At 44.4% G+C, this 23,544-nt stretch overlaps 1 protein-coding gene across 2 annotated transcripts in view; it reads left to right on the forward strand.

Annotated features, from left to right (window-relative positions):
• schip1 (schwannomin interacting protein 1) overlaps nucleotides 1–23,544 on the forward strand; it is an 816,449-nt gene that overhangs the window by 623,181 nt on the left and 169,724 nt on the right. The window contains exon 1 of one of the 2 annotated variants that reach the window (XM_060905836.1): nucleotides 20,226–20,626. The exons of the other annotated variant lie outside the window; for it this stretch is intronic. Within the exon in view, the coding sequence (XP_060761819.1) occupies nucleotides 20,621–20,626 (6 nt within the window). The 5' untranslated portion in view covers nucleotides 20,226–20,620. Of the gene's footprint in view, nucleotides 1–20,225; nucleotides 20,627–23,544 lie in introns of those variants that run through there. 2 annotated transcript variants of the gene reach the window in all.

Genomic DNA, 23,544 nt, shown 5'->3' on the forward strand with positions numbered 1-23,544 from the left:
AACACACAGCACTAAAGGACAAACCAATGGATTTTTTTTTACGAAAACGTGATGAACCGTCCAAGTCCACCATTCTGTCCTATGGTACACCCGTAGCCAAAGCACAGGAAGCTTCATATCGTGCCAGCCTCCTGATCGCCAGAGCCGGTAAGCCGCACACAATCGGGGAACTGCTGTGTTTGCCATTAGCCAAAGAGATGACACGTATCATGTGTGGAGAGAAAGCTGCCAGAGAGTTAAACTTGGTGCCGCTTTCAAATGACACCGTGTCAAGGAGAATAAATGACATGGCTGACGATGTTAAAAAGACACTGATTGAGCGCATTAAGAACAGTAGATATTTTGCCATACAGCTTGATTTATTTTAGTACAATGTTTATTTCACTTTTATGTGCAATTAATTTTATTTGATTCATTATTTAAGTACAGTGTTTTATTTTCCTATATTTAAACACAGTGTTACTGTTCAAAGTACTGTGTGTAATGTTACAGTGGCCAACAATATTAAATATACTTGTTTTTAATGAATACTTAGACCTACTATGCTACTGTATTTTAATGTTGGTCATTATGGTGGTATTTGGAGAGCCAAGTATTTTCTGAGGTGGTACTTGGTAAAAAAGTTTGAGAACCACTGTCCTAGCACATTCAACGAAGCTTTGTGATCAGTACAAAACTGGAATAGCAAAACTGCTTGGCCAGTTAATATGTTAACCAAAGCCAAACAAATTGAGATGCTTATCTAGTTTCTACATAATTAAATTGCTTGAGCTGCTTGATGTTAGTGGGAACCGAAATTCCATGAAGCCATTAAGGACCTGTTCACACCTTCTCTCTCCCAAATGCATGAACAAGACATTTATTTTCTTTGGGCTGTGACCCATAGCCAGACCTCTATTCCCACAGGCAAAAATAAGATCTGGAGTGATTTCCCTCAACTCTTTTACCCTGATCATCATCAGCAAGCTGACTGATCTAACGACTCCCAAAGTCTTGTTAATAACTGTTGGCTTTCAGTTTGATCTAATCAGGTCATTATTGGATCATGATCATGATAGAGAGTGACTAGGCTTTAATGAAGCAGACCAGAGTTACAATCTAACAAAATTTTAACCCATACTCCATGCCTTGCATTATGCCTGTACATATACTAAATCATAAAGGATTACTCAAGTTATGATATTCAGTAATATTTATAAATTTTATGCATTTAAGATGATGCATTGTATTTACTGTATTGTTCTTTTACGCAAGAAGACTATTTCAGTTTTTTTTCTTCTATCTCCCTGCCTCCATCCCCAATATCAGTGATGAAAAGAAGCTAGGAAAGATGTTTCCCTTCCTTTATCATTTCTCTCTTTCTGATATCAGTAACCTAGAGGCTTCATTTGGACAGTGATTGGTAGCGGTGCCAGATCAGGTGGATCCATGCTGATTGCAGTCCCCATGAGCCCTGTTGAGACAAGTGAACCTTAATGATTGACATTTAGCGTCTTCCTTTCTTTCAGCCCTACTTCAGGTGGTGGAAAAAGATAAAGGAAGAATCAAAAATTGACTGGAGTTGACAGTGTCCAGCATGAGGCCATGGATTTTCCATAGCCTCTGGCTTCTAGATGTCTGACTGTTGTTTTGTTGTTTTTTGGTGCAGTAGATGTATTAGCACCCTTTGACCTCTTGTGTAGCAATTGGACTTGTCTTTTTTTTTTTTAAGTAGTAGGTTTTGACAAAAAATGTACTTGGTCACAATAATAGAACATAATATTTCAAACATTTGACTAGGTATGCTTAAAATTGAGTCCACTGACAGAGGGAAGTTGGGTAGTTCGTTCACAAGGCAATATGACACTATTTAAGTCAAATGAAAAATCACCCCACCCCCACCCCAATATACTCTCTACTTCATGTGCTGCCAGCTATATGTCAGACATGATATACACTACTCAGTTGAACCCAAGTTGACGAAAGCTGTTATTGATATTAGAAACAGTCCTGAACTAAAGGAGTGTCCTTTAATGACCTATAACTCTGCTTCTCAGTTGTCCATGCATATATGGTGTAACAGTGAATAGTTGGCATTTATTAGCCTCCTGTTGACAAGCTAATTGCCTGATGGCAGTGTGTATTCTTAAACGAGTTCTTGCCCCAGAAAGGCCAGTCCCACAGGAGCCTTACATCCCTGAGCAAATTTACTGCAATGAGCTTCTTTGACTATTTTTGGCATGTTTATACACATCAGAGACGGGGTATACCAACTCTGATTTAGAGTGACAGTGGCAGTTTTCTTCTTGAATGCCAAAGGGTGTACAGTTTGATCCAAATAGAACAATGTCTATGAATGAATATTTAAAACTGCCAAAAATAACAAAACCATTATTGGCACAAAAACACTCATTCATTTGCCATCATTAAAGTAGCCAAAACTCATTGTGGTAGCGGAGACTTAACATAAACACCAAATGTTTAGCCCTCTCCTAAAATAGTGTTGATTACTTTCATCCTGGGCGGCATGGTGGTGTAGTGGTTAGCACTGTCGCCTCACAGCAAGAAGATTCTGGGTTCGAGCTCAGCGGCCTTTCTGTGTGGCGTTTGCATGTTCTCCCCGTGTCTGCGTGGGTTTCCTCTGGGTGCTCCGGTTTCCCCAAAGGCATGCAGGTTAGGCTAACTGGTGACTCTAAATTGACCGTAGGTGTGAATGAGTGTGTGAATGGTTGTTTGTCTCTGTGTCAGCCCTGCGATAACCTGGTGACTTGCCCAGAGTGTACTCCGCCTCTCACCCATAGTCAGCTGGGATAGGTTCCAGCTTGCCTGCGACCCTGTAGAACAAGATAAGCAGCTACAGATAATGGATGGATGGACTTTTCATCCTCTAGCAAATGTGTGACAATAATTATTGGACTATTTTGGCACTAGGTTTGTTGCCAAGTGGCACTCATGTGTTGCAGTTAGTGAAGGCAGGATACAAATATTTAAATTTAGTGTTTGCTTTATTAAGGAGAATCTAAACATCATTGTCTGTAAGGAGGGTTAAAACACTAGTAGATGGCATTAAATAAGGTTAATCCATTACCATAATCAAAATAGCAAGTGAGAGTCTCAACCAGAAAACAGCAGGGAAGAAACAAGGCTTGGACATAACACTAGAAATGCACAGCAGAAGAAGGCGGCTTTGTCATATACACACTCAACCACAGTGAAATTCGTCCTCTGTATTTCACCCATCTGAAGCAGTGAACACTTGCATGCACACATGCTACAGCACCCAGGGAGCAAGGCCATCCCATGTTAACCTAACTGCATGTCTTTGAACTGTGGGGGAAACCGGAGCACCCGAAGGAAAGCCACACAGACACGGGGAGAACATGCAAACTCCACATAGAAAGGCCGCTGGGCTTGAACCCAGAGCCTTCTTGCTGTGAGGCGACAGTGTAACCACTACACCACCATGCCACCCAGTAAGAATTTGTTAAGAGACTGACATAACAGACAACCAAATTAAAGACTAAACACAGAACAGGTGAACACAATAGAGCAACAAACCAATGGCAGGATAGGGACAGAGACCAAAACAGAAACAAAAAGACACACGGTAACGTAAACAAAAGCACATGACATGAAAGCAGGAATCCGCAGTGTGTGCTGACAGGAAGAATTCATGACATACTATATTATACAGGCTATACAGTATCTACAGTGCCTGTTATGCATCTCCTTACAAATCCACACTCTTTTTTCAGATTAACCATCCTCCCACACCTCTATCTCACCTAGATGTGTTCAATGTGATTTCTTTACAGGTTTTTTTTTTTTTTATGTGAAAAGTAGTTCAAGCACAAGCACCAAACACTGAGAAAGAAGGTTTCATCTAACTGCCCAATAGGGTTCTTCAGTTTGTTCCTTTTGAGGGAATAAGTTCTGTGTAAAACCACACAGCAGAAGGTTTCCATATTAGAGTTCGACAAGCACTTTAGATAGAAGAGAAAAAAATTGAGGAACCCTTTTTAAAGAATGGAAAAACCTTTAGGGACCATTAGCCTTTTTCGAAGGCTGATGCTTTATCAAGTTGCTTTTATGGGAACAGTGTTTAAAGAACACATCATTTAGGCATACTGTCAGGAATGGTGAGCTGAGGTGAAGTGAGGACCCAAGAGCAGACTCAGAAAACAGGCAGTGTCAAGAGAAAACTTCAATGAAGTAAATGGCAGAAAGGCAAAAGGTGCAGTAGGGCTCAGGCAAAAATCGGTAGTCAAAAAACAGGCCAGGAGGTCAGAAACACAGAGGAGCAGGTAGACACGGTCAGGGACAAAAAACAGGACAGAAAAATGTTCACAAAAACTGATGAACACAGGGACAAGGGAAATTCAGGCAGAGGTAGCAAAAGACACAATTAAAAAAAAAAAAAAAAAAAACAGGCAGGCAAAAACAGGGACAAAAAAAAAAAAAAGGACAGTAAAACTTGACAAGACTGGAGACAAGGGGTTTGACTTGGGAGACATGGAAAGTTGGGTGAATATGGTACATGGTTACAGGCAGAGACAATCTTACAGAGCAGGGATTAATTACCTTGAAGACGGGGAAAAGGTCCTATGAACCTGGGAGCCAATTTGCAGGCAGAGGGGCAAGTGATGAGTGGAGAGTATTACCTGCTGCCCCACCCGATAGATGGGAGCTGCCGAACGGCGTTTGTTGGCTTGCTCTTTAAACATCTTGACAGAACGTAGGAGCTTTTTCCTGGTCAATGCAGATGTTCTCCTGCAGCAGTGCACAAACATCTGGGCAGAGGGCACGGCGACGACTTCTTGGATGGGGAAGAGTGGTGGCTGGTAACCCAGAGAGCACTGGAAGGGGGAAAGACCTGTAGCAGAGGTGGGTGAGGAGTTGTGAGCGTACTCTATCCAAGGAAGGGTCTTGCTCCAGGAGGCAGCATCCTTGGACAACATGCACCTGAGAGCCACTTCTAGCTCCTGGTTGGCCTATTCCGTCTGTCCATTGGTCTGAGGGTGAAAACCTGAAGACAGACCCTTCCTTGGAAGCACCAATGAGTTTACAGAAAGCCTTCCAGAATTGGGCAGAGAACTGGGGTCCGCGGTCTGATATGATGTCTGAGGGGAGTCCATGTTGCTGATACTCCATGTTTTCCATCTGGAAAACATGGAGTATCAGCAATTTGGCAGTCTTCTTGGTGGTGGGAAGCTTGGGCAGAGGGATAAAATGAACAGCTTTAGAAAAACAGTCGACAACAGTGAGGATACAAGTATTGCCACCTGAATTAGGGAGTCCTGTGGCGAAATCCAGGGCTGTGTGAGACCAGGGCTGGTGGGGAACAGGAATGGGGTCTCAGCAGGCTGGCAAGGGGTCTGTTGCCAGTCTTGTTCCTGGCGCAGATGTCGCAAGCTGCCACAAACCTCTGGACATCCTCCTTGATGGATGGCCACCAAAAATGTTGTCGGATGAGTGCCAGAGTCTGGGCTGCTCCTGGGTGGCACGCCATTCTGGAACCATGACCCCACTGCAACACCTGTGCCCTCACAGAAACAGGAACAAAAAGATGGTTAAGAGGTGCTTTACTGGGCCCTGTGGTCAGCAACTGCCTTGAGTTTTAGGGGGTCCATCTGAATCTGCACAGGGAAGATAATGAAACCCAGAAAGGAGACAGAACTTCTATGGAATTCACATTTCTCAGCCTTAACAAAGAGTTTATTTTCCAGGAGTCGCTGAAGGACCTGCCTGACATGGATGCGGTGTTCAAGGGAGCGGGGAAAAAAAATCAATATATCTTCCAGATAAACAAAAACATTAAGGTAGTCCCTCAGGACATCATTAACGATGATGCACAGTGGTGTAGTGGTTAGCACGGTCGCCTCACAGCAAGAAGGTTCTGGGTTTGAACCCAGCGGCCAGCGAGGGCCTTTCTGTGTGGAGTTTGCATGTTCTCCCCATGTCTGTGTGGGTTTCCTCCGGGTGCTCCGGTTTCCCCCACAGTCTAAAGACATGCAGGTTAGGTTAATATGGGATGGCCTTGGGCTGAAGTGCCCTTGAGCGATGCACCTAACCCCCAATTGCTCCCCGGGCACTGTTAGCATGGCTGCCCACTGCTCTGGGTGTGTGTGCGCGCTCATTGCTTGTGTGTGTGCGCATGTGTGTGTTCACTGCTTCAGATGGGTTAAATGCAGAGAGGAAATTCCACAAGTGTGTGATGAATAAAGTTGTGCTTTCTTTCTTTTTCTTTCTTTCTTAACGAGGGCCTGGAAAACCGTGGGAGCATTAGTCAGGCCGAACGGAACCACGAGATATTCATAGTGGCCCGTGGGGGTGTTAAACACCGTCTTCTATTCGTCCCCTTCCCTGATCCTCACGAGGTGGTAAGCATTACACAGATCTAGCTTGGTGAAAATCTGGGCTCCCTGGAGTAACTCAAATGCCATAGATATGAGAGGTAGGGGGTAATGGTTCTTGATGGTGATGTCATTCAGCCCACGGTAATCAATGGAAGCACACAAGGATTTGTCCTTCTCCCCAAAAAAAGAATCCTGCCCCTGCAGGAAAAGAGGAGGGACGAATAATTCCAGCTGCTAAGGACTCGGTGATGTATTTATCCATGGCTTGCCTTTCAGGAGGAGAGAGAGAGTAAAGTCGCTCCTTAGGTGGTGCAGTCCCAGGGAGAAGGTCAATTCCACAGTCATAGGGCCTATGGAGAGGAAGGGAAACAGCTTGAGACTTGCTGAACACAGGTTAAGTCATTATACTCAGGAGGCACATTAGAGAGGTCAGGATATTCACCAATGGTGGGCTGGAGCAGCTCAGCGTGAGGGAGGGTAGATCTCAGGCATGCCAATAAACAGTATTGACTTCATCCTAAAATGGTGTTAGTCTAGTTGACATGGGGGTTACCCAGTTAGCCAGGGCAGACCAAGAACTATGGGCACATGGGGATTACTCATGACAAAAAACTGGATGGATTCAGAGTGGTTGCCAGAAATTCTTAAGGTGACCGGGGCTGTTCTATGGGTGATGGTGGTCAGACCAGTACCATTAAGGGTCAGGACAGTGAGGGACGGGTTCAGAGCCAGTAGTGGAATCCCCAGGTGCTTGGTGGTGGTCAAGCAGATCAGGTTTCTGTCAGCCCCTGAATCAATGAGTGCCTGGAGGTCATGGGGCTGATTGCCATGGATAATGACCACTGGGAGCAGCGGTCAACTGGTAGGGGGCTGATTCTGGACATTGCCCACCAGGGCCCCTAAACTCACTGGTGGGCTCTTCCTTTTAAAGGGCAAGATTAGCAGAAATGCCCCAGCTGTCCGCAATAAAAACATGCCCTCATATCCCGACAGCACTGTTGTTCCTCAGGTGAGACGCAGACTCGGTCTACCTGCATTGGCTCAGCAGAAGGAATGGGAGGCTGAGGGGGAGCAAGACTAGTCAGAGTTCTCTTTCACCCGCTGTCTGATCCAGGAGTCAATACGACTGCCGAGGTCCATGAGACCAGGGAGATCAGGTGGCAGTTCTCGTGAGACCAGCTCATCCTTGATGGAGTCTGACAGCCCGTTCAAAAATGTGTCAAACAAGGCACTCATTCCAGCCACAAGATGCCGCCAAAGTGTGAAACTCAATCGCATAGTCAAAAGCGGACCAGGCACCCTGCCACAGTCCCATGATTTCTCTTGCTGCCTCTCTGCCAGACAGAGAGTGATCAAAGGTTTGCCTCATCTCCTCTGTGAAATCCTTGAAGCTGGCGCAGCATGGTGCATTGGCATCCCACATAGCTGTTCCCCACCCACTAGCTTTGCCAGTGAGGAGAGTGATTGTGTAGGCCACTCAGGAATGCTCTGAAGGGAAGGCCAGTGGTTGAAGCTCAAGGGTTAACGAGCATTGAGAGAAAAATGATCTGCAGGTACCTGGTTCTCTGTTGTATGGCTGTGGGGCGGGAAGTCTCGGCTCTCTGAAGAGGGCTGGAGCAGGAGCTGGAGGAGCGGTAGGTGGAGGGGGTTGTGTAGGAGCTGATGTTACTTGAAGCTGTTGTAGCTGAGTGGCAAGAAGATTGAGAATGTCAGTGATGGCGACAAGGTTTTGATTCACCTGTTGATGGGTCCCAAGGAGAGCTCCCTGTTTCTGCACCGCTGCTCTTAGCTGGGCAAAATCTGCTGGGTCCATGTTGGCCAGACTGTGCTGTCAGGAATGATGAGCTGAGGTGAAGTGAGGACCCAGGAGCAGACTCAGAAAACAGGCAGTGTAAAGAGAAAACTTCTTTAAATGGAGTAGATGGCAGAAAGGCAAAAAGTACAGCAGGGCTCAGGCAGAAATCAATAGTCAAAAAACAGGCCAGGAGGTCAAAAACACAGTGGAGCAGGTAGACACGGTCAGGGACAAAAAACAGGATGGAAAAATGTTCACAAAAACCGATGAACACAGGGACAAGGGAAATCCAGGTAGAGGTAGTAAAAGACACAATTCAAAAGAACAGGCAGGCAAAAACAGGGACAAAAAAATGGACAGTAAAACTTGACAAAAAAAAAACAAGGAAAAATTCAGTCAGGGGGAATCAAGAAGACACAATACCAATGAGCTGTAGCAAGGCGAGGAAAGTCTACAAGAGACAGTCTGGCAAATGGAGTAGCTCCAAACAGTTCTTAAAAAGCCCTGGCTGATGGGAGAGGAGTGGTAGCAGGTGTGGGAGTGCCGCTTCAGGAAATGGCCTTCAGCAAGGCAGGACTGAATTCCTGTCCTGGAGCCAGCATGGAAGTCCCACAGTCTAAGGCATGGATGGACTGGACCAGACTGACACATACAGGCTTTTTTTATTTTATAAATGTATTTTTTTATTAGTTTTTTAGGTTAAATAAATAACAAAGGCTGACTGGCAACTTAAATAGCCAGAGATCTACTAGATACATTTGAAGTCCTGGCCTCACACTCTTTTCTAAGAAGACTTTTTAAAAAATCTTCCTTTTTCTCTGCTGAAATACTCTACTTGACTTGCCGTTTTTGTTTTTTAGGTTAAATAAATAAATAAATAACAAAGGTTGACTGGCAACTTAAATAGCCAGTGATCTACTAGATACATTTGAAGTCCTGGCCTCACACTCTTTTCTAAGAAGACTTTTTTTTTTAAATCTTCCTTTTTCTCTGCTGAAATACTCTACTTGACTTGCCGTTTTTGTTTCTATCATTTAAATTGAAGAAATACTGTATAAGTGCAATGTTCCAGGCTGCATTGCTTTTGATATGCAGTGACCTATATTTGACGAGATGCAGAGGGAATACCTTTCCTCTATTTCACAAGACTTCATGTTCTTTATTCTTCACTATGTCCACCATTCTTTTTGGTGGATTTTACACACACACACACACACACACACACACACACACACACACACACACACACACACACACACAAGCACAATGCAGCATAGTTGTATTGAAGGTTTCAAAATCTCAGGCTTAATAAAACCCTTAGCCTCTGTTCTTTCCTCCTTTATTTCCCTCAAACGCCTTCTCCACAGAGGGGCTTTGGAGTGATATGCACTAATTATAATAGTGTAACCCTTTGTTGCTGGTTTATTTACTTGTGGATGTAAAAGCGCTGATAAAAGATTCTTTAGTAGGCTACATTTGGATTATTGATTATTGAGTTAGACCACTGCGAGTCCTGCTCTCCTGCCCACCAGTGTGAACATAACTGCAGTAAATGCAGTAAGTGTGTTTAAGTATTCATATTTGCTCTAAATGATTGAAATGTTAGCAGCTGTTCCCTGCAGAATGTTTGTCTGAAAGAGCTGTTCTTCCTGGAAGTGTGCGCTGAAAAAGGGGGAACATTGGTAAAATCTCATCTCTCATCTCATTATCTCTAGCCGCTTTATCCTTCTACAGGGTCGCAGGCAAGCTGGAGCCTATCCCAGCTGACTACGGGCGAAAGGCGGGGGTACACCCTGGACAAGTCGCCAGGTCATCACAGGGCTGACACATAGACAACCATTCACACTCACGGTCAATTTAGAGTCACCAGTTAACCTAACCTGCATGTCTTTGGACTGTGGGGGAAACCGGAGCACCCGGAGGAAACCCACGCGGACACGGGGAGAACATGCAAACTCCACACAGAAAGGCCCTCACCGGCCCCGGGGCTCGAACCCAGGACCTTCTTGCTGTGAGGCGACAGCGCTAACCACTACGCCACCGTGCCGCCCATTGGTAAAATGTAGAGAAAAATGACAAGGCTATGATAGTGCATGCCATAGAATAATAGGATTTAGTATAAATACAGAGGTGATGATAAGAAATTGCGCGTGTTGATTGGTCGAGAGACTCTGACTATTTCTCAATAATCACCTCCAGCAACTCGGCAAAACGGCGACAAGCGCTTCATCACCATAAGCAATAATAATAATAGCACTGTCACCTCACAGCAAGAAGGTTCTGGGTTCAAGCCCAGTGGCCGATGGGGGCCTTTCTGTGTGGAGTTTGCATGTTCTCCCCGTGTCTGTGTGGGTTTCCTCTGGGTGCTCCGGTTTCCCCCACAGTCCAAAGACATGCAGATTAGATTAGATTAGATTAGATTAGATTAGATTAGATTAGATTAGATTAGATTAGATTAGATTAGACTTTATTGATCCCTTTGGGCGGGTTCCCTCAGGGAAATTAAGATTCCAGCAGCATCATTACAGATAAACAGAGAAAAGAAATAGAGAAAACTTCTAGATAAATTAAAATAAATTAAGTATTTACATATACAAATATATAAAAAGAATAAGATATGGGGAAGAGAGGAAGGGGGAAGGAAGGGGGAAGAAAGAAAAAAAGGTGGGGGGCGGCGGTAGGAGAGATATTGCACTTTATATTGCACTGATGGCGTGAGGGACAAAGGAGTTTTTGAGTCTGTTCGTCCTGCACTTGGGAAGGAGCATTCTGTCACTGAACAGGCTCCTCTGGTTGCTGATGACGGTGTGCAGAGGGTGACTGGCATCATCCATGATGTTCAATAGTTTGTCCATAGACCTCTTCTCTGCCACCGTCACCAGAGAGTCCAGCTTCATGCTGACCACAGAGCCGGCCCACCTGATCAGTTTGTCCAGCCTGGATGTGTCCTCCTTGGATGTGCTGCCCCCCCAGCACACCACGGTGTAAAACAGGACACTGGTGACCACAGACTGATAGAACATCCACAGGAGTTTCCTGCAGATGTTAAAGGACCGCAGCTTCCTAAGGAAGTATAGCCTGCTCTGTCCCTTCCTGTATAAGTGTTTGGTGTTGCAAGTCCAGTCCAGCTTGCTGTCCAGCCACAGCCCAAGGTACTTGTAGGAATCCACAGCCTCCACCTCGACTCCCTCAATCAGAACTGGTCGTGACCTTGGTCTGGACCTCCCAAAGTCAATGACCAGCTCCTTGGTCTTTGAGGTGTTGAGCTGCAGATGGTTCCTGTTGCACCACACAGCAAAGTCCCTCACCAGGCTCCTATGCTCCTCCTCTCTGTCATCACTGATATACCCAATGATGGCTGTGTCATCGGCAAACTTCTGAATGTGACACAACTCCGAGTTGTAGCAGAAGTCTGCGGTGTACAGGGTGAAGAGAAGAGGGGCCAGCACCATGCCCTGGGGTGCGCCTGTGCTGCTAATCACAGTGTCAGATGTGATGTCCTTCAGCTTGACGTACTGCGGCCTGTCAGTGAGGTAGCTGGAGATCCAGGTGACCAGGCAGGGGTCCACTCGCATCCTGTTCAGTTAGACTAATTGGTGGCTCTAAATTGACCGTAGGTGTGAATGTGAGTGTGAATGGTTGTTTGTGTCAGCCTTGTGATGATCTGGTGACTTGTCCAGGGTGTACCCTGCCTCTCGTCCATAGTCAGCTGGGATAGGCTCCAGCTTGCCTGCGACCCTACACAGGATAAGCGGTTACAGATAATGGATGGATGGATAATAATAATAATTTAATATTTCCATCCATTATCTGTAGCCGCTTATCCTGTTCTACAGGTTCGCAGGCAAGCTGGCTCCCAGCTGACTATGAGTGAGAGGTGGAGTACACCCTGGACAAGTCACCAGGTTATTGCAGGGCTGATACATAGAGACAAACAATCATTCACACTCATATTCACACCTACAGTCAATTTCGAGTCACCAATTAGCCTAACCTGCATGTCTTTGGACTGTGGGGGAAAACGGAGCAGACACGGGGAGAACATGCAAACTCCACACAGAAAGGCCCTCGCCGGCCACTGGACTCAAACCCAGAACCTTCTTGCTGTGAGGCAAAAGTGCTAACCACTATACTGTACCACCGTGCCGCCATGATGGAAATATCTCATTATAAAATATAATAACGATACATTAATATGATCAGTTGTAGTATATAAAATTTATCCATAAGCAAGTCAAGTTTCAAGTCAAGTTTATTTGTATAGCGCTTTTAACAATAGACATTGTCGCAAAGCAGCTTTGCAGAATTTGAATGACTTAAAGCATTAGCTAATTTTATCCCTAATCTATCCCCAGTGAGCAAGCCTGTGGTGATGGTGGCAAGGAAAAACTCCCTCAGACGACATGAGGAAAAAACCTAGAGAGGATCCAGACTCAAAAGGGAACGCACCCTCATTTGGGCAACAACAGACAACATGACTATAACATTAACAGTTTTAACATGACATCAGTTTCATTGATGTTATATCTCTTCATTGATGGAAACTTGAGTGCAAAACTGTTCGTGACAACTGCAGTCCTAAAGTTAGCAAGTCAATGCGCATTACTGTAAGTGTCCAGAGCGTCTTCCAAGTGTGACTTTCAACTGTCCATATGGGGCCATCCTCCCCAGGAGTGATGTGATGAGACTCCAACCAGGCATAGGGCATCAGGATGGATCAGGCAGGTCCGAGGAGCAGAAGAGGTCAGCATGTCGATCTCAGGATTGACATGTAGCTCAGAGGGACAGATGGGGGGGGGGGGGGGGGGGGGAGAAAGAAAGAGAGAGAAAACACAGGTTGTTAGGTATGCCCAATGTCACCTGAATAAGTAGGTACAGTATACATTTTGCGCTGAGTACAAGCAGGGACTCCGGCAAAACTAACTATGACAGCGTAACTAAAAGGGGAGAGTTAGAAGGTAACACAGGCATGAGGGAGCCCCGGGACATAAAGCAGCCAGCCACTACACCATCAACAAACTCGAGTGAGTAAGCAAGCGGGGGACTGACAGCATCCACACATCCCAGTTTACCAAAACACTCTATGTCTGAGGACCCTCCAGATCTACTCCTTTACCTAGTAAAAAACTATTCACAAAAGGCTTGACTAAAAAAAATACATTTTCAGCCTAGACTTAAACGCTGAGACTGTGTCTGATTTCCGAACACTACTTGGAAGGCTGTTCCATAATAATTATGGAGGCACACAATTATTGTGCCCACAATTATTGTGGGGCTTTGTAAGAAAAGCCTCTGCCCCCTGATGTAGCCTTCACTATACGAGGTACCAGCAGATAGCCTGCACCTTTTGATCTAAGTAGGTGTGGCAGGTCATAGAGGAGCAGAAGTTCACTCAGGTACTGTGGTGCGAGACCACTCAGTGCTTTAAAGGTCAATAGTAGTATTTTATAATCAATACAAAATTTGATTGGGAGCCAATGCAGTGTGGATAAGACAGGTGTGATGTGGTCATATTTTCTAGTTCTAGTAAGGACTCTTGCTGCTGCATTTTGAACTAACTGGAGCTTGTTTATGCACTTATTGGGGCCAAGTTTACATTAGACCGTATCTGTCTCGTTTTCTTCGCGGATGCACTGTCCGTTTACATTAAAACGCCTGGAAACGCCGGGAAACGGGAATCCGCCAGGGTCCACGTATTCAATCCAGATCGTGTCTGGTCCGGTGCTGTGTAAACATTGAGAATACGCGGATACGCTGTGCTGAGCTCTAGCTGGCGTCATCATTGGACAACGTCACTGTGACATCCACCTTCCTGATTCGCTGGCGTTGGTCATGTGACGTGACTGCTGAAAAACGGCACGGACTTCCGCCTTGTATCACCTTTCATTAAAGAGTATAAAAGTATGAAAATACTGCAAATACTGATGCAAATACTGCCCATTGTGTAGTTATGATTGTCTTTAGGCTTGCCATCCTTCCACTTGCAAGTGGTAAGTGACGCGCATGCCCGATATGCACTGAGATCACACACACAGCGGCTCAGTCCCGAATCACTGCTCGTGCGCTTCACTCATGCGCTCTGTGAGCTGCGCAGGGCCGGAGTGCACACCCTCCAGAGGGCACTCGCTGTTCAGGGCGGAGTGATTTGGAGCGCAGGATGCCTGCGGAGCCGAGCGTATCCGTGTATTGGCGTTGCTGTGTGCACACGAATCGTGTATTGGCGTTGCTGTGTGCACGCTAATCGTTTTAAAAACGTTAATCTGATGATCCGCTGATACGGTCTAATGTAAACCCCACCTGGAACATCCAGACAGTAAGGTACCTGGAGGTAACAAAAGCATGAACTAGTTTTTCTGCGTCGTGTAGTGACATTAAATTTCTTATCTTAGCAATATTTCTGAGATGAAAGAAAGCTATCCAGGTAATGTTATCAATGTGAGATAAGCAGTCTGAAACAAAAACATTTTAACCAAAGACTTAATATTATCAAAGTTTGTCTGATTTCACGAGTAAGAGCATTAAAAAGTTTAGGCACTGCAACAGCAAAGGCCCTGTCGCCAAGAATCTTCTCGGTTCTTGCATTAAAAGATTTAAGAAAGATATCACTATTTCTATGTAAAGAGTATGCACTAGGATGCATTACCTCAACTAGGCTACATATATACATTGGTGCAAGACCGTTCATAGATTTAAAAGTTAGAATCCATCCATTATCTGTAGCCGCTTATCCTGTGCAGGGTCGCAGGTAAGCTGGAGCCTATCCCAGCTGACTATGGGTGAGAGGCGGGGTACACCCTTGATAGGTTGCCAGGTCATCACAGGGCTGACACATAGAGACAAACAACCATTCACGGTCAATTTAGACCCATCACTTAACCTAACCTGCATGTCTTTGGACTGTGGGGGAAACCGGAGCACCCGGAGGAAACCCACACAGACACGGGGAGAACATGCAAACTCCACACAGAAAGGCCCCCATCAGCCACTGGGCTCGAACCCAGAACCGTCTTGCTGTAAGGCGACAGTGCTAACCACTACACCACCGTGCCGCCCTAAAAGTTAGAATTAATAGCTTAAATTGTACTCTTTCTTTAACTGGCAGCCAATGGAGAGAGAGAGTGAGAGCGCAACACAGGAGTAATATGAGAAAACTTACGTGGAGCTATTACTAGCCGTGCCGCTGCATTCTGTAAAGCTTTGTAACTTGCTAATTGACTCTCTGGGCAAACCATAGGAGGTTATTACAATAGTCTATCCTACTTATAATAAAGGTGTGTATTAAAATCTTAGTCATTTCTAATGCGAGGAAGAATTACAAATTATGAATGAAAATGCTGTTCCTAAAAGCACTAAAGAAGATAAATTTTGGTCTAAAACTATTCAAAAGTAAGATGGAATTGTGATTTATTTTGTTGATTTCAAAACAAAGTATTTTAAGTGACTCGGCATACGTACATAAGTGACACAAGTCTGCACGCTTTACATTTGCATGCTGTTTTTGAAGATTGAAATAAATTATTTTTACCTCGCCCAGTACGGAGTAAGCAGGGCGAGGTATTGTTTTCGGTCAGGTTTCTCTGTTTTTTTGTTTATGATATTACGGGAAAATGGCTGGCTCAATCTTCATGAAGCTTTCAGGATAGATGGGCAATGGTCTCAAATAGAACCTTCAACATTTTGAGGGTCATCTGGTCAAGGCCACCAAAAAGGTCAAAATCGTTTTTGTTGTGTCTACTGCCTCATATACAGGCGCTAGCCACTCGTCATCGTGCTGTAAGAATGTAAGAGTGTAACAATCGTGCACTGCACATGCGCATACATGTGTTCCGATTAAAATGACCAGTGAGTGTATACAATTTGGTTCACCATTTGAAATAAATGGACTAGACTAAAGAAATTGCTTTCAGACATGTTTATGCTTATTACAGAGGGAAAGTGTGTTCCATTGAGCTTTAGCACTGGGCCATTTCCAGAAAATAAGAGTTTTGGTCATGGCGGGTAGCGTGTGTATGTCAGCCTCGATTCGGAGGTTTCAGTTTCGAAAACTGTAAGAGGTAAGAGTAGAATAATATAAAGTACAGACACTTGGTATATTTTAGTTCTGTGATTTTTAAATTGTTCATTTTTGGATTACGCTTCATTTTTGTGGCTACTGCCTTATAAATATATATGATATATTTACTGTACAGACATGGTATCAGAAAACAATTTTATTTATAAGCAGTAAGAATGTAAGATTGTCTACCCATACATGGGTACATGGACCCATAGGGTACCTATTTTTTTCACAATATCTTCCTTCATATTCATCATAAGTGCTACTGGGTGAGGTTTGTTTTGCCTGGCAACACTTGTTTAATACATTTTTTAAATAATCACCTGTGTATTTATACTAAAACAATTATCTGCCTCAGACTCAGTGAATATCGTTGAATAATAACCTCGACCTCATCTCAGTTATTATTCACCAATATTCACATAGCCTTCGGTGAATAATTGTTAAATAGTACTGACTATATAGCAATACAGCTCTTAAAGGTGTGATCTGTATAAGGCACTCTAGTGCACATTCAGAGATGAAATGTGTCATGACACGGCATTGCTAGGAAACACCTGATGCTGAACACTCAAGCCCTTTTTTAATACACTATTCCTCCCCTTCTAGCTTTTAGTGTTTTTGCGCCACTCACCACCCACAAGGTCAGTGAGTGCAGAGTGCTGAGGATTTTTCCTGACATCTATCCCTTTGCAGCACAGAAGGCCACTAAAATTACTTTAGATAGCAGGTTCTGCTACAAATGGACTTTAAACCCTCACTCTTCTGTGCTTGGCTAATATTGCACTTGATATAGTCATGTCAGTAAATCTACTCAAATTGAATTAAACCTAGTGAACTGAATTGGACTGAGAGGGAGAAAATGTGGTAGGGAGTGGAAGAGGGGAGCAAGGGAGAGCTCTGACTGAGAGAAAGTCACTGGAGTGGTACCCTCAGTCCCTCAGTGGTCTGTCTTCATTTTTTTTGTATATATTTCAGAAGAGAAGGTGAATTAAATGCTTTAAAACTTAAAGACAATGTCTCTCAATGGGGACTCTCCTGCCCTGAGGTTTTCCCCGTTCCTAACACATCTGATCCAGCTCGTGAAAAGCTTGATGACTATCTGATCCCACTTATGTACTTAAAGCACGACAGATAGAAATGATAGTTGTGACATATCTTTTTTTTTCAACGATAACATGTCTTCTGAAGATGTGAAACCTCAACAGTAATACTACTGTTTCACCATTTTTGTCCACCACCGCATTATCTGAAACTAACAATCCTTTAAGCTCCGCCCATGTGACACGATCACATCATGTCATATCCTGAAAATGAAGTTTCCTGCAATAAACGTCACTGTTGGTGTCTTTATGACATCTCATCTCATCTCGTTATCTGTAGCCGCTTTATCCTGTTCTACAGGGTCGCAGGCAAGCTGGAGCCTATTCCAGCTGACTACGGGCGAAAGGCGGGGTACACCCTGGACAAGTCGCCAGGTCATCACAGGGCTGACACATAGACACAGACAACCATTCACACTCACACCTACGGTCAATTTAGAGTCACCAGTTAACCTAACCTGCATGTCTTTGGACTGTGGGGGAAACTAGAGCACCCGGAGGAAACCCATGCGGACATGGGGAGAACATGCAAACTCCACACAGAAAGGCCCTCGCCGGCCACGGGGCTCTAACCCGGACCTTCTTGCTGTGAGGCGACAGCGCTAACCACTACACCACCGTGCTGCCCGTCTTTATGACGTCAGCTCAAAATCGTTTTTTTCTATATTCACAACCAAAAATTCAGTTTCTGGATAACTGACATTCATGAAATTTTATATGTTTATATCTATTGCTAATTAGTACAGATAGTAAGGCTCTTACATGAGACGTTTTCAATAGGCAGTGTCTTGCCCTAGCTTATTGTTTGCTAATTCATCTTAAAGCATGTTATTCAATAACTATGCTGAAACTACCCAGAAGGCATGTAGTTTAAGAGAGAAGAATATAAGTCAGGACCTGCCAAAAAAGGGTTACATTTTCATTTATTTCTCCATGTTAAATATATAATAGGTGGATCCTGGAGGACACCACCTTAGTGACAAACACTGGGGATTTGTTTAGAGTTCTCATCCCATTGTGGTTGTTTGAATAATTATGTCATAAAATAGCCATTACATGTGTGTGTGTGTGTGTGTGTGTGTGTGTGTGTGTGTTACATGCGTTTGTCTTAAACTCTATTTGGATTGTGCTAGTATTACATGAAGAGGTGGGGTAATGTGATTACTACTGCTACTGGACTGTCCAAATTATTACTTCTGTCCCAATCAGTTATGTCAGTCGTTTTTATGGACTGCATACACATGCATCTGGAAAAATTGTGCCATATTTTGCCTTCTATAAAATGATCAGTAGAAATAAGCCCAAGTTGTATATATACCCCTTCTGAATTGACATGTTGGTAAAAATTCCATTATACCCTGTGTGAAATGCGGTTTTTCAAATTTTCTTCATATAAAGGCAGTCCAGGAACTGTCCATCATCTCACACTGAAAACAAAAGAAAACCAAGTTAGACAAGTTTAAAATGCAGAACAATAAAACATAGACAACTCTTCTGGAGATTTTTGACTTCCTAACACAGCCTACATGTGCAGCATGTTATGGTCATGTGACCTAACCTTCTAAAGTGCAAGTTGGTGTAGCCATAAGCCCTACACCAAGTGCTTAAAATAAAGGTCAGAGCAATCAGTTTGTATTAAAATGAGATGCATGTACAACTTTAGTAATCATGGAATGTTTTATGTGACAACCATGCATTCATCGTGAAGACACTCCTGTACAAATCACCTCTCCTGTGGAAATCGATCATAATTACTACAAACGTCTTACGGAAACATTATTTAACAGACATACAGTATGTCCGGAAAACTTATACCATCTGAATAGTATTTTAACTGGAAAAACTTGAACGCTCCCAGTGCCAGATGTTCTCCAACAGCCTTGGAGAAAGGGAGACAGGGCTGCAGCCACATGGGTGGCACCGGGTGGCAGCTGCCACCCCAGTTGTCACATTATATCATATCTACTTCTATGAAGTGAATAGGCCTACAGACTCTAAATCTCTACTGAAGTGGTGTAGGTTTTTTAATGGAATTTTAGTTATTTTGTTACTTTATGGAGTAACTATGAAGGAAGTAGAGTGTCATTTTGTAGCCATTCATTTTGCAACAGTGAACAGGGATTTGCAGATATTTTGTTTTACATGAATGCATAATTAGGTGGACATACCGAGAGAGAGATAGGCGAGGAGAGAGAGAGAGAGAGAGAGAGAGAGAGAGGCGAGGAGACACACAGAGAGAGGAGACAAACATGCAGAGAGAGAGAGAAGAAGAAATCTTTGTCACATGCACAGTGAGATTCATCCTCTGCATGTAACCCATCTGAAGCAGTGAACACAGCCAGACAACAGCGCCCAGGGAGCAGTCAGGGGTTAAGTACCTTGCTCAAGGGCACTTCAGCCCAAGGCTGTCCCACATTAACCTAACCTGCATATCTTTGTTCTCTGGGGGAAACCGGAGCACCCGGAGGAAACCCATGCAGACACGGGGAGAACATGCAAACTCCACACAGAAAGGCCCTCGCTGGCCACTGGGCTCGAACCCAGAACCTTTTTGCTGTGAGGTAACAGTGCTAACCACTACACCACGGGAAGGAGGGAGGGAGAGAGAGAGAGGAAACACGCGCAGAGAGAGAGAGACGAGGAGACGCACATACGCAGAGAGAGGGGGACGGAGAGAGAGAGAGAGAGAGAGGAAACACACGCAGAGAGAGAGGGGGTGAGAGAGACGAGGACACGTTCAGAGAGAGAGAGACGAGGAGACACATACGCAGAGAGAGGGGGACGGAGAGAGAGAGAGACAGAGGAAACACAGAGAGAGAGAACACACGCAGAGAGAGGGGGAGAGAGAGAGATAGGGAGAGAGAGAGAGGAAACAGAGAGAGAGAGAGGACACACGCAGAGAGAGGGAGAGAGAGAGGAAACAGAGAGAGAGAGAGAGAGAGGACACACGCAGAGAGAGGGGGAGAGAGAGACGAGGAGACATACATACGCAGAGAGAGGAAACACACACGGAGAGAGAGAGAGAGAGAGGACACACACACACACACACAGACGTGGCTCATTGAAAGCTGGAGTGCTTCCATCTGGGCTATTTTTTGCCTCTCCTGCTCCCACCTAACCGAGAGATGAATTCCGCCGCTCACACTCCCCGCTTCATGCCGGCTTCTTCCTCTCTCACGGGCTAGCAGTCTCCGGAGTCTCCTCCTCATCCTCCTCCGGAGCGTCCTTCTCCTTCTCCTGTCGGCTCTTTAACTTTAAGCAGTGTCTCTCTGAGCTACACCCACGGCACCGGGCTCACAGACAATGTCTTGAGGGAAGCGAGGCGGTGAAGATGACAGTAAGTAACCTGGCTTCATGTGAGCCGGCGGTGCTCGGTGTATCCGCTCTGTGCAGTGTGTGTGTGTGTGAGCTCACAGTGCCTGAGTGTGAGTTTCGACTGTTTGGGTGGAAGAAATGACAGCGAGTCGGCTGTACCGAGTGCTTTAGGTTCACCAGCCGAGCCCGTGGCGTCTCATAGCAGGCGGGGACGGAAGGGTTTGTGCTCAATGCTCTTAAAACGCACACCCTACTGCACTCACTAGGACAGTATAACACTCAGCCAGGGACTGGTGCTGAACAGTAGGATGTGCTTTTATTTTCTTGTGTGTGTAAGTTTTTTTTTTTTTGCTGTCACCGGGATCTCTGGTTTCTCGCAGTACTTTTTATGGAACATGACATCATTTGGGAGTGTGTGTGCGCGCGCGCGCCAGACATTGCCGATCGCTTTCTAATTTCAGAGATGTATTAATCAATGCCTCATGCATCTCTGTCATGTCGCACACTGCATGCATACAATCGGAAAGGAATTCTTGAGGGAGGGGGGTGGGTGGGTGTGCTGTAATTATTGTGTTATCAGGATGCGTTTTACATCTAACTCACAGTTGTATAGACATGGTAAACGGGCAGCTTTGAATGAGTCTCGATCAGCTGTTCATCTGAGAGCGAGGTTTGCCGGATCTGACGCGCGCCTGTGCGTGCGTGTGTGTGTGTGTCGCTAAATGAGCGCCACTGCCAGCTTCATCCGAAACCAGACCAGAGTGGGTCCCACCGGATCCCCGCCCAAGTATATATATATATATATATATATATATATATATATATATATATATATATATAATTTTCCCTCTGTAAACTACTTTAAATAAGACACATGTATAATATATAAACCACACACTTATCATACGAAATGCAGAAACTTGGTGAGCAAGATAACATTGCATACGGTAATTACTAATACTGCACAAAGCCTTGAGGCACAGACGGTATTGTGTTCTTATCTCAGCACATCACGCGCACAAGACGCCGTTGCCGGTTTAAGAAGCAGCGCGAGCGCCCATTTAACAATTCACGAGTAATATCTCCCCCCGTTCTCTTCAGCTTTCTGCACCTCGAACCTCGAGCCTTTGGCTCATTTCTTACCACACACCAGTACGGTATAGATTTCTCGAGGTAGTGCAATGCACAGCCATACTGAATGCAATACACTGTCAAACTCTCTAATAAATCAGGGCAAAATGGAAGCTATTAAAATGGAGTTATTTCTGTAACCCAGTGCTGGATCAATATATAGCAGAACACGTGCTGGGTTACTTTAATTAACCCAAGACTAGCTCATTTTAACCCATCCACAGGTCATTTATACTCCTGTTCCTGGGCTGCTCAGTATATTCCTGATTAGTCATGATCCACATGAGGGATTTGAATTCATTTTAATTTAATCATTTGAAGTTTCCTTTTCCGGTGAATTTATTTTACAATTGCAGTTATTTTATTCACAAGGCCAGTAAATACAACTGCAACACTGAAGCTGCTTTTGCAGGAATGAACACACATTTCACATATATACTTTATGATTTCTTTCAAATGTATTTCATTCATACACTGTATTATACATTACCTTAAGCCGAGTACGCTGGCTTAACTACTATGTTTATGTGACAATATATCAGCTAAACACTACAACATTAAATAAATCAATGCAACAACATGCATAATGCATAAACTGCTAAGCAAAGAACAAGATGAAATATTTCTCTCAGTAAAGTGTTTTGTTGGCTGGACTTGTTATTCAGTCATAAAGACGTTTCACTGCTCATGCTAGGGGTGTCATTAGTTTTACCTAATGATGGGGAAACCCCCACTATGTTATTCATACTTGTAGAAACATAACATGACACTGGAGTCTAGAGATGTAAATCATAGTCAGGGAAACCCGTCCGAAAGGCAGGGTAGATCGCTGATGATGTAGACTTAATTTCAGTTCAAAGATTGTTGTCTCAGCGCAATAGTCCTACTCGGATTTCCCATTTAACCCTTTTCCAGATGAATTACAGTTAAATTCCACTGTGGAAGTGTATATGATTCATTAAGTGTGCATGAATTGCATAGGGGTAATAGATTTCTGAGATATATGAGGAGGGCAGTAGCTGGCATGTGTCCTAGTAATGTGTATATTTGAGAATCAGTGATCAGAATTTTAGTGAAGTCGCTTTTTGCCGTGTATATTTAACCTAAGAGTTAGGCTGCCGTGGGGTTGAGGTGGGGGGAAGCAACCCAAAACCGAGCCTAATACAGTAGATCTAAAAAAAAAAAATCAAAATATGCCCCTGCAAAAGCCTAAACATTACTGTTGTTTATCATATATGTTCTGTTGTTGTTGTTTCAAATCAAATGAGATTTACATAAGTTGTTATGATCAGTGTCCTACTCATGTAGCTTGTTCAGGCTGAGAGATTTGGGGTTATGTTGGGTATTTCTCTGTCACTGTGTTGTTTCTGGCCTGTTATAGATGTAGCTTGTTATAGGATTAAGCTGTATGCAACAAAAAAGAGCTAACCTATTCGCTTTAGAGCAGATTAACTCCACCTCTTCACTTCAAAGCAGGCTAGCCCCGCCCATTCATTTTACAACAGGTTAGCCCCACCCGTTTACTTTACAGCAGGTGAGCCCCGTCTGTTCACTTCACAACAGGTTAGCCCCACCTGTTCACTTTACAACAGGTTAGCCCCACCCATTCACTTGACAGCAGGTTAGGCCCGTCTGTTCAGTTTACAATAGGTTAACCCCACCCGTTCACTTTACAGCAGGTGAGCCCTGTCTGTTCACTTTACAGCACGTTAGCCCCACCCGTTCACTTTACAACAGGTTAGCCCCACCCGTTTACTTTACAGCAGGATAGCCCCACCCCTTCACTTTACAGCAGGTTAGCCCCACCTG

Source organism: Neoarius graeffei, chromosome 23 (assembly GCF_027579695.1).
Source record: "Neoarius graeffei isolate fNeoGra1 chromosome 23, fNeoGra1.pri, whole genome shotgun sequence".
Lineage (NCBI taxonomy): Eukaryota > Metazoa > Chordata > Actinopteri > Siluriformes > Ariidae > Neoarius > Neoarius graeffei.